This window comes from Oncorhynchus gorbuscha, linkage group LG11 (assembly GCF_021184085.1).
Source record: "Oncorhynchus gorbuscha isolate QuinsamMale2020 ecotype Even-year linkage group LG11, OgorEven_v1.0, whole genome shotgun sequence".
NCBI lineage: Eukaryota > Metazoa > Chordata > Actinopteri > Salmoniformes > Salmonidae > Oncorhynchus > Oncorhynchus gorbuscha.
Genome location: NC_060183.1, coordinates 75848229 through 75860745, shown reverse-complemented (window position 1 = coordinate 75860745; position 12517 = coordinate 75848229). Strand labels below are relative to the sequence as shown.

The following is a 12517-nucleotide window of genomic DNA, read 5'->3' as shown; positions in this document are numbered from 1 at the left end:
TATATGTATATCTGAGGCTATTATATAAACAGTGTTATGGTAATGTGGCCACACCGTCTCCCATGAGCTTCCCCAAGTTGTGACAAATGGACCAGTAGCTGGATTCTTCACCGATCTTTTATACTTTTTTGTTACCTTCTCCGGAACATGAAATTTGTTCGTACCTCAAGTTCTGTGAGGTGGAAGGATTTCCTTTGTTCTCCATGAAAATCTACTCTCTATACTGTGTTACCATGTGGCGGGGTCTTCTCAGGAATTTACGACCTCTTTGACCACAGGAACCTAGTTTAAGGAGGCAAGGGGGCGGCAGGGAGATGGGGATGGGGCTTGCTATACTCAAAGAGTCCAACGTCATGACATATGGTTGCAGTCACAAGAGTCCCAGCTATACAATAAATGTTTGTTTTGTTTCATAAAGTCCCTCTTTATGTCCCAAAAACTCTGTTTTGTTGGCTCGTTTTGTTCAGTAATCCACTGGCTCAAAGGCAGTCACAACATGCAGACAAATACATTCTAATAGTAGCGGTAAAGTTTGTCGAAACATGCCAAACAATGTTTACAATTAAGCCTCAGGTTGTCTATTGTCTAAATAATCGATAATATTTCAACCAGACAATAGCGTCTTCAATAGAAAAACAACGAACTGCGCGCAATCGGTCAAACACGCCCGAAACAGCTCTGGTTCATTCTACAGTCCACTTAGAAAATGGTCTCATTCTTCCTAATTTTTCAGAATACAAGCCTGAAACAATATCTAAAGCCTGTTGACATCTAGTGGAAGCCATAGGAACTGCAATCTGGGTCCAATACATTACATAGTGTATAGGCATTCAATTGAAAAGTACCCACATCAAAAATATCCCAGGTCCTGGATGGATTTTCCTCAGGTTTTTGCCTGCCATGTCAGTTCTGTTATACTCACAGACATTATCGTAACAGTCTTGGAAACTTTAGAGTGTTTTCTATCCAATACTACCATACATATGCATATCCTAGCTTCTGGTCCTGAGTAACAGGCATTTTAAATTGGGCACCTCATTCATCATTCTAAATACTGCCCCCTACCCAAGAGAGGTTGAGAAGCGTAGTTTGGCGAGTCATGTTTCGGAGGACGCATGACTCGACCTTCACTTCCCGAGCCCATTGGCTGAGTGATGAGACAAGATCAAACTTTAGGAGGAAAAGGGGGTAAAAAAACAGCAAAAAAAAAGATGTGTTTGTTTACTTTGATCTACAGTCTGTTTTCACTCCAGTCACTACTGGCCATATCAATGCTGATGTCACGACTTCCACCGAAGTCGGTTCCTCTCCTTGTTCGGGCGGCGTTCGGCGGGCAGCGTCACCGGTCTTCTAGCCATCATTGATCCACTTTTCACTTTCCATTTGTTTTGTCTTGTTTTCCTACACACCTGGTTTTCATTTCCCTCATTTATTGTTGTGTATTTAACCACCTGTTCCCCCCATGTCTTTGTGTGGTATTGTTTGTTGTAAGTGCTTGTGCACATGTTGACTGGTGCGTGTCGGGTTTTGTACCCATGTTGTCTATTTCTTTATGCCGTTGGTTTTGATATTAAACTGCTCCGGCTATTACCTAGTTCTGCTCTCCTGCGTCTGACTTCCCTGCCACCAGTTACGCACACCTTTACAGCCGATGGAAAGCTATAACTATATATATATTTGGGAGCAGTAGCAGTGAGTGGACATTTCTCCTTTCTCTTTAGATTGGATCTTTTTCCGGCTCCTGTGAAACGTTTAGATGTGTGTAAAACCTTCCATATTCTTACATATTATACGCCCACTGGGAGCAAATATGGTTCCTATAACTATGTTTAGACATAGCCTGTTTAAAACAAGTGGTGGTTTCGTTTTATTAGAACTTGATCAAATGTATTCACTGTCTTTTAAATCTCATCAATAGTGAATGTAATCCTTGTCCATGGCTCAGACATAATGCATTTTACAGTAGGCCTAAATCAGTGCAAATGCTATGTTTACAATATATTTTGATATTGAAGCCATGCAATTACTGTTCATAAACATGTTCAACATATTTAGCAAATATGGGATAAGCCTACATTTTGTTTCTGTAGGCTATTTAACAAACTGTGTTATAACGGACTAACATTTCATGCAATATATAAAAGACTGTAAATACACAACCTGAAGCAACCACATATTTAACCATGTATCACATTCTTATTGGCCAGTGAGACAGACAGAACAACAGGGAGGGGTCAAGCCTCTACACACCTTCAACCTATTTATTCTTCAAAGCCCAGCCCTTTCTCGCCATCGCCAGCTACTCCGCCCATAATTCTGGTTGTGAAAATAGCAAAAATATTCCTGCTAAGATTTCCCATTGAATTAGGTTTGTTCAAATAGAGCCCTGGTTGTGTTAAACAGAAACCAATAGAAATGAAAGAGAAGGGTACTAAGATCTCCATTGTGGACACCAACAGTGGGTAGAAAAACTTGGGGGAATAGAGACAGAGTGGAAGAGATACGATAGAAAGAGAGGGAGTAGCGACATGGAGGGAGACAGATGAGGCCATAGAAAGCAATGACTGTGAGAGAGAATAGCTTTCTTAGCGGCTGTAACTGTCCTCGTCTCTCTGTCAGCGGATGTATTTAGCCCTGACCTTTGGGAGAGTACACGTCCTTCATTGCCTAAGAGTTTCACAGCTTCTCCATATGGACAGACAGTCAGTAGTTGTCAACAACAGAATGGGACAAGTGCCGAAACACTCCAGCTACATTGTGATATTATATGGAGGGTTACAGACCAGTTAACTAGGCCTAAGACCCCTAGACTTAGCGAGTGCAACAATATTAATAGGCTAGTTTATCGGTTTTATAACACATGAGGAATTGATAATTAAGGTCATTAAGAGATAGATTCAGTGCAAAAGGGTATAGCGGGCGCACAGTTCAAATAAATAATCATAAAAATTATAAATATTAAACATTTAGGTACATACAAGTGTGTTATATCGGTTGAAAGATTAAATTCTTGTTAATTTAACTGCACTGTCCGATTTACAGTAGCTATTACAGTGAATGCATGCCATGCGATTGTTTGAGGACGGTGCCCCATATAAAAATATTTTTCCACTGGCACGTTTCATAAATTTACAAATAGCGATTAAATATTCTCTTACTTTTTGAAAATCTTCCTCTGATTTGTCATCCAAAGGGTCCCAGCTATAACATGTAGTGTTGTTTTGTTAGATAAAATCCTTCTATTATATCCCAGAAAGTCTGTTTAGTTGGTGCCATCATTTTGAGTAATCCACTCCTGCAACATGCATAGAAATTAATCTGAATATCTACCCCTAAACATTGTTTCAGCAAGTCAAAATACGTTTCTATTTACTCCTCAGATACCCTAAAATGTAATCAAACTATAATATTTCTTACGGAAAGAACTATGTTCAATAGGAAACTGATTTTTGCAGGTGCGTCCTTTCTTCATGGCGCACACAAACACAAATTTTCAAGACTGTGTCCCTGTACTAAAACTGATATTTCTTATTAGTTTTGGAAGTTACAAGCCTGAAACCTCGAACATAGACTGCTGAAACCCTGTGGAAGCCATAGGAATTTCATCCTGGGATATACAATTGAGTGCGCCCTTATACTTGCCATTGTAAGAGCATGGTCTCTCTCAAAAACATTCTGGTTGGTGTTTCTTTGGATTTTCTCCTACCATATCTATTGTGTTATATTCTCCTACATTATTTTAACATTTATACAAACTTAAAAGTGTTTTATTACTAATGATACCAGTTATATGCATATCCTGGCTTCAGGTCCTGAGCAACAGGTAGTTTACTTCGGGCACGTCATTCAGGCGGAAATTGAGAAAAAAGGGGCCTAGCCTTATTTTATTTCATAGTTGATTGTGTTTCAAACACAACAGAAGACCTAAGTCAAGATGTCAGCATTCAGGCTGCATCAACGGTCCTGTTCGCACTTTCCCCAAACATCTGATACTTCTGCATTCACTGGTGCAAAAGGATGACTACTTTCATTAAACTCATGTTTTGAATCTTTATTTGACACCGTATGCTTTTCCTCCTGCCTTGCTGTACCTTTTGTCACACAGACAAACCCTATATTCCAATACAATACAACTACTTTTAATATATGTAAAAAATCATCCGTTTATTAGGTACACCCATCTTGCCTCCAGAACAGCCTGAATTCTTCAGGGCATGCATTCTACAAAGTGTTGGAAACATTTGTTACTCAATTGGTATCAAGGGAACTAACATGTGCCAGTAAAACATTCCACACACCAGTACACCAGCCTGTACCATTGATACCAGGCAGGATGGGTCCATGGACTGATGTTACTTACTGAACATGAAGCAACAGCAACCGAGATTTATCAGATCAGGAGATGTTTTTCTACTTCTACAATTTTCCAGTGTTGGTGATCGCGTGCCCACTGGAGACGCTTCTTCTTGTTTTTAGCTTAGGAGTACAACCCGGTGTGGTTGTCTGCTGAAATAGCCCATCCATGACCAGGACTGAGGAGTTGTGCGTTCTGAAATGTGGCTCTGCACACCACTGTTGTATTGTGCCGTTATCTCTCTGTTTGTGGGCCCGTCTGTTGGCTAGCACGATTCTTGTCATTCTCATTTGACCTCTCGTCAACAAGCTGACTGGATGTTTTTTGTTTGTTGCACCATTATCAGTAAACCCTGGACAAGGTTGTACGTGAAAAGTCCAGGAGGGCTGCCATTTCTGAGATACTGGATCCGGGGCGCCTGGCACCGACAATCATACCACACTCAAAGTCACACAGGTCACTCGTTTTGCCTATTCTAACGTTCAATCTAACAGTAACTGAATGCCTCGATGCCTGTCTGCCTGCTTTATATAACAAGCCACGGACAAGTCACTCACTGTCTGTAGGAGCATTTCATTTTCGTGAACAGGGTGGTGTACCTAATAAACTGTCAGGGTAAGTGTATATTGTATATATATTTTTTCTATCTCCGTATATGGTTAATCTGTGTTGACAAATGCATGTGATATCTTAACATGAATTTGATTTTCCTCACATTTCTTTTTCCAATGAGATAGGAGGACCGGGATGTGTATGCTTTCACATTGTAAATACACCATCTTCCTCTTCCTCCTCCTCTTCCTCTTCCTCTCTTACAGCCATGGCGACGACTTGATAGTCACACCATTTGCACAGGTCAGTGCCCATGTGCTCCACTTTCACTTTTGCCCCAGTGGGCAAAACTGATGAAAATGACATCATTAAACCATATAGCAGGTTTTGCCTGATGGGTAAACCTTTATCATTTTTTAGGACTTGACTCTTACCTCAGTACAAGTTGCTTCAGATAATGTCGAAGGCTGACATGTTTTTAATACACTAAGACATTGTTTATAGACGTTATTGCTGTTGACATGATGTCACATAGTGTCCGATGTGTCCCGCTGTACTCCACCCTGTGTAGGTACTGGCTAGTTTGAGAACGGTACGGAATAACTTTGCTGCACTAACCAACTTGCAACAAGATAGAGCCTCAAACAAGTGAGTATATTCATTGTAGTGTATTGCTAAAATGTATGAGTGAGTGAGTGAGTGAGTGAGTGAGTGAGTGAGTGAGTGGTGAGTGAGTGAGTGAGTGAGTGAGTGAGTGAGTGAGTGAGAGACAGGTGGGGTGAGACAGAGACAGACGGAGAGAGAGAGAGAGTGAGAGGGGGGGTGAGACAGAGACAGACAGAGAGAGAGAGTGAGGGGAGGGTGAGACAGAGACAGACGGAGAGAGAGAGAGTGAGAGGGGGGTGAGACAGAGACAGACGGGAGAGAGAGAGAGTGAGAGGGGGTGAGACAGAGACAGACAGAGAGAGAGTGAGAGGGGGGTGAGACAGAGACAGACAGAGAGAGAGAGTGAGGGGAGGGTGAGACAGAGACAGACGGAGAGAGAGAGAGTGAGAGGGGGGTGAGACAGAGACAGACGGAGAGAGAGTGAGGGGGGTGAGACAGAGACAGACAGAGAGAGAGAGTGAGGGGGTGAGACAGAGACAGACAGAGAGAGAGAGAGAGTGGGGGGTGAGACAGAGACAGATAGAGAGAGAGAGAGTGAGGGGGTGAGACAGAGACAGACAGAGAGAGAGAGAGAGAGTGAGGGGGGTGAGACAGAGACAGATGGAGAGAGAGAGAGTGAGAGGGGGTGAGACATAGACAGACAGAGAGAGAGAGACTGAGGGGGGGGTGAGACAGAGACAGACAGAGAGAGAGAGAGAGTGAGGGGGGGGACAGAGACAGACAGAGAGAGAGAGTGAGGGGGGTGAGACAGAGAACGACAGAGAGAGAGAGAGAGAGAGTGAGGGGGGGGGGGGGTGAGACAGAGACAGACCGAGAGAGAGAGAGTGAGTGGGGGGTGAGACAGAGACAGACAGAGATAGAGAGAGTGAGGGGGGGTGAGACAGAGACAGACAGAGATAGAGAGAGTGAGGGGGTGAGACAGAGACAGACAGAGAGAGAGAGAGTGAGGGGGTGAGACAGAGACAGACAGCGATAGAGAGAGTGAGAGGGGGGGTGAGACAGAGACAGACAGAGAGAGAGAGAGTGAGGGGGGGTGAGACAGAGACAGACTGCGATAGAGAGAGTGAGAGGGAAAGACATCCCTGATCAAACCCTTATTCCTCTGTGGCTACCTTTAACAGGCGGTCCCCTATGTGTAACCAACAACCACCCATCACCAAGTCCTCTTTCTCAGGTAAGACCAACACACACACACACACACACACACACACACACACACACACACACACACACACACACACACACACACACACACACACACACACACACACACACACACACACACACACACACACACACACACACACACGCACACACGCGCACACGCGGTACTGAAACCAAGTGAACTGATATGACAGCGGACCTCTTTCTGTGAACTGACAGTTGCTTTCTTTCACATGAAGATCCATGTAGTGAATTGAATTGACCAACCATTTTCCTCCGTGGGCATCATAGGTAATCTACAAACATCTTCCAGCAGGCGTTGCAGTAGCATATACAATACCTTTCTGTGTTGTTGTCCAGTAAAATCAGGAAATTTGTTTGGTTACAGAAGGAGGACTCCACTTCCCAATTTTCTGAGTGACTTATGTGCATGGACTTACATGTTTTTGGGGCTTCTATTGTCCACTTTGAACTTGGAATGCATACCTGCGTTTCATTGGGTTTGACGCTGATCCTCTGAAGTGTTTGTATGTAGGAACATTTGCTATTGAGCCGTGCCAGAGGACAATGTTTTGGTTGGCCTCAGTCCAGTGTCGTATTCATAAGAGCACGAGACGGAAAATGGAAATGAGCATTTCTTATCAGATAAGTCCAGGTAGTCGCTCCTTGTTTACGTCAGGTTTATTCTGTTTGGTGCCTAATGAACAAGACCCAGTCTTGTTGGTTTGTCATATGACAAGGAGCACATCTGGCTCGGTTCTGATACAGTGCATCCTGCATCCTTCCTTCATTCCTTGCAATGATTACAGATCTGGATCTGGGAGGTTTGGATTGGTTAATAGGCTTTCACTTATCCAATCATGTCATGTCTGGTTAGACAGCAAACTCTCCTTCCAGGCTCACATTAAGCATCCCCAATCCAAAATTAAATCTAGAATTGGCTTCCCATTTTGCAACAAAGCATCCTTCACTCATGCTGCCAAACATAGCCTCGTAAAACTGACTATCCTACCAATCCTCAACTTCGGCGACGTAATATACAAAATAGCCTCCAACACTCTACTCAGCAACATGGATGTAGTCTATCACAGTGCCATCCGTTTTGTCACCAAAGCCCCATATACTACCCACCACTGCAACTTGTATGCTCTCGTTGGCTGGCCCTCGCTTCATATTTGTTGCCAGACCCACTGGCTCTAGGTCATCTATAAGACTTTGCTAGGTAAAGCCCTGCCTTATCTCAGCTCACCAGTCACCATAGCAGCACCCACCCGTAGCACGTGCTCCAGCAGGTATATTTCACTGGTCATCCCCAAAGCCAACTCCTCCTTTGGCCGCCTTTCCTTCCAGTTCTCTGCTGCCAATGACGGGAATGAATTGCAAAAATCACTGAAGCTGGAGTCTTAATCTCCCTCACTAACTTTAAGGATCAGCTGTCAGAACAGCTTACCAATCATTGTACCTGTACACAGCCCATCTGTAAATAGCCCACCCAACTACCTCATCCCCATATTGCTATTTATTTTTTGCTCCTTCGCACCCCAGTATCTCTACTTGTACATTCATCTTCTGCACGTCTATAACTCCAGTGTATAATTGCGAAATTGTAATTATTTTGTCACTATGGCCTATTTATTGCCTTACTTCCCTAATCTTACTATATTTGCACACACTGTATATACAATTTTATATTGTGTTATTGACTGTATGTTTGTTTATCCCATGTGTAACTCTGTGTTGTTTGTGTCGCACTGCTTTGCTTTATCTTGTCCAGGTCGCAGTTGTAAATGAGAACTTGTTCTCAACGGACCCATCTGGTTAAATAAAGGTGAAAATAAATATATACAGTGGGGCAAAAAATTATTTAGTCAGCCATTGTGCAAGTTCTCCCACTTAAAAAGATGAGAAAGGCCTGTAATTTTCATCATAGGTACACATCAACTATGACAGACAAAATGAGGGAAAAAAATCCAGAAAATCACACTATAGGATTTTTTATTAATTTACTTGCAAATTATGGTGGAAAATAAGTATTTGGTCACCTACAAACAAGCAAGATTTCTGGCTTTCACAGACATATAACTTCTTCTTTAAGAGGCTCCTCTGTCCTCCACTCGTTACCTGTATTAATGGCACCTGTTTGCACTTGTTATCAGTATAAAAGACACCTGTCCACAACCTCAAACAGTCACACTACAAACTCCACTATGGCCAAGACCAAAGAGCTGTCAAAGGACACCAGAAACAAAATTGTAGACCTGCACCAGGCTGGGAAGACAATCTGCAATAGGTAAGCAGCTTGGTTTGAAGAAATCAACTGTGGGAGCAATTATTAGGAAATGGAAGACATACAAGACCACTGATAACCTCCCTCGATCTGGGGTTCCACGCAAGATCTCACCCCGTGAGGTCAAAATAATCACAAGAACGGTGAGCAAAAATCCCAGAACCACACGGGGGGACCTAATGAATGACCTGCAGAGAGCTGGGACCAAAGTAATAAAGCCTACCATCAGTAACACACTACGCCGCCAGGAACTCAAATCCTGCAGTGCCAGACGTGTCCCCCCTGCTTAAGCCAGTACATGTCCAGGCCCGTCTGAAGTTTGCTAGAGAGCATTTGGATGATCCAGAAGAAGATTGGGAGAATGTCATATGGTTGTCAGGACCCGGTTACGAACCCGGGTCTCCGGAGTGAGAAACAGTCACTTAACCAACTGAGCCACGAATAGTCGGCAAAACCCAGAAGATGAGGCAGACACAGCAGTACTTGAGACGGTGTATTTAATGAAGTAAAAAGTGAAGTTCTTCAGGAAAACATGTAACTCCACAACCTCAAAAGGAATCCTACAAGAACAAAGGTAATCCTCCAAGACAAAAAAGGTAAATCCACAAGGTGGAAGGTAAAGCACAAAAAGCCTCAAAAGATACTCAAAAACAAACAAACAAGAACAAAAAACAGAATTCCACAAGAGAGTCCACCGGGATCAACAAGAGTTCACAGAGTACTAGGGCTGGGTGCTAACATACAAACACAGAGCAAAGAACTGAGGAAAACAAGGGGTTTAAATACAATCAGGGGAAACGAGGCACAGGTGCAAATAATAATGGGGATCAAGGGAAAACAAAAGGTCAAAAGGCACAATGGGGGCATCTAGTGACCAAAAACCGGAACAACCCTGGCCAAATCCTGACAATGGTCAGATGAAACCAAAATATAACTTTTTGGTAAAAACTCAACTCGTCATGTTTGGAGGACAAAGAATGCTGAGTTGCATCCAAAGCACACCATACCTACTGTGAAGCATGGAGGTGGAAACATCATGCTTTGGGGCTGTTTTTCTGCAAAGGGACCAGGACGACTGATCCGTGTAAAGGAAAGAATGAATGGGGCCATGTATCGTGAGATTTTGAGTGAAAACCTCCTTCCATCAGCAAGGGCATTGAAGATGAAACGTGGCTGGGTCTTTCAGCATGACAATGATCCCAAACACACCGCCCGGGCAATGAAGGAGTGGCTTCGTAAGAAGCATTTCAAGGTCCTGGAGTGGCCTAACCAGTCTCCTGATCTCAACCCCATAGAAAATCTTTGGAGGGAGTTGAAAGTCCGTGTTGCCAGCAACAGCCCCAAAACATCACTGCTCTAGAGGAGATCTGCATGGAGGAATGGGCCAAAATACCAGCAACAGTGTGTGAAAACCTTGTGAAGACTTACAGAAAACGTTTGACCTCTGTCATTGCCAACAAAGGGTATATAACAAAGTATTGAGATAAACTTTTGTTATTGACCAAATACTTATTTTCCACCATAATTTGCAAATAAATTCTTTTTTTTAAATTCTCATTTTGTCTGTCATAGTTTAAATGTACCTATGATGAAAATAACAGGCCTCTCTCATCTTTTTAAGTGGGAGAACTTGCACAATTGGTGGCTGACTAAATACTTTTTGTCCCACTGTATATGTATGGATCAGTTATAGCCCCATGGTATAAAGGAGAAAAGGAGACATGTTTTAAGTGTTTGGGGACTGTAGTGACTTCTGGGGTGCATTGGTGAGTGATGGTGGTGTTACTGTTGGAGTTACATGGTGAGTGATGGCGTTGGTACTGCAACACCAGTACCAGATGTATACAGCAGAGGGAGGCAAAGAGCATGTTTTACAGGTGCCCTGTTGTACTTTCTAAAGCATCTTTAAAGTTGATGATTCAAAGGGCAGTAATACACTGGTCTTTAAGATTGGTTTCTTGTCTTAACTCAGCTGTTTTTTTCACTCCTGCTTGACTGTAATACAGATTTGACCTTGAATACCACTTGCCATGTTATTGTAGGGCTATCATGAACATCTAATGATCCCACACTGGTGTCTCTAGCATAGCTGACTGACACAGGACTTGTGACGTTCTAAAGTTTGTGTGTGTGTTTAGTACCCGTGCCATTTCCGTTGTTGCATAGTGAAGTTGTATTGGATCTGTAAAAGAAGCCACTGGGAAACGTAATGGTACCATTCTAGTCCATTAACCAGAATAATCCAGACCCAGCTTGATCCTTGGCACCCGCTAATACTAATTGATTCCACTTGATTATGTGGAGGATGAGCTCTAGACTAGACTTCATGGCCAAAAGTTGTGAAGGATCGCGAGCATCTCATTCCAAATTTGTGGGCATTAATATGGAGTTGGTCCCCCATTTGCTGCTATAACAGCCTCCACTCTTCTGTGAAGACTTTCCACTAGATGTTGGAGCATTGCTACGGGAACTTGCTTCCATTCAGCCTCAAGAGCATTAGTGAGGTCGGGCAATTAGGCCTGGTTCACAGTCAGCGTTCCAATTCATCCCAAAGGTGTTAGATGGGGTTGAGGTCAGGGCTCTGTGCAGGCCAGTCAAGTTCTTCCACACCGATCTCGACAAACCATTTCTGTATGGACCTCGCTTTTTTCATGGGGCCATTTTCATTCTGAAACAGGAAAGGGCCTTCCCAAACTGTTGCCACAAATTTGGAAGCACAGAATCGTCTAAAATATTATTGTATGCTGTAGTGTTGAGATTTCCCTTCACTGGAACTAAGGGGCCCAGCCCGAACCATGAAAAACAGCCCCAGAAAAGTATTTGTCCACCAAACTTTACAACTGGCACTATGCATTCAGGCAGGTAGCGTTCTCCTGGCATCCACCAAACCCAGATTTGTCTGTCGGACTGCCAGATGGTGAAGCGTGATTAATTCACTCCAGAGAATGTGTTTCCACTGCTCCAGAGTCCAATGTCAGCGAGCTTTACACCACTCCAGGCAACACGCATGGCAATTTTTTTATATTTTTTTATTTAACTAGGCAAGTCAGTTAAGAACAAATTCTTATTTACAATGACGGCCTACGGACAGTGGGTTAACTGCCTTGTCAGCTTGGGGATTCTATCTAGTGACCTGTTTGTTACTGGCCCAATGCTCTAACCACTAGGCTACCTGCCACCCCACAAGCCCTCTTAAGCTCCCGAAGAACAGTTCTTGGACTGAAGTTGCTTCCAGAGGCAGTTTGGAACTCGGTAGTCAGTGTTGCAACCGAGGACAACATGATTTTTACGCGCTACGCGCTTCAGCACTCGCTGGTCTCTTACTGTGAGCTTGTGTAGCCTACCACTTTGCGGCTGAGCCGTTGTTGTTCCTAGATGTTTCCACTTCAAAATAATAAATCAAATCAGATGTATTTATGAAGCCCTTTTTACATCAGCAGATGTAAACAGTACTTACAGTTGCCCGGCGCAGCTCTAGCAGGGCATAAATTTGA

The 12517-nt window shown here is 43.3% G+C and overlaps 1 protein-coding gene across 1 annotated transcript in view; it reads left to right on the top strand.

Annotated features, from left to right (window-relative positions):
* The window catches only part of LOC124047727 (cAMP-specific 3',5'-cyclic phosphodiesterase 4D-like), a 425579-nt gene that overhangs the window by 354505 nt on the left and 58557 nt on the right, over positions 1 to 12517 (top strand). The window contains exons 6-8 of the mRNA XM_046368031.1: positions 5173 to 5209; positions 5478 to 5554; positions 6694 to 6746. Of these exons, the coding sequence (XP_046223987.1) occupies positions 5173 to 5209; positions 5478 to 5554; positions 6694 to 6746 (167 nt within the window). The remainder of the gene's footprint in view (positions 1 to 5172; positions 5210 to 5477; positions 5555 to 6693; positions 6747 to 12517) is intronic.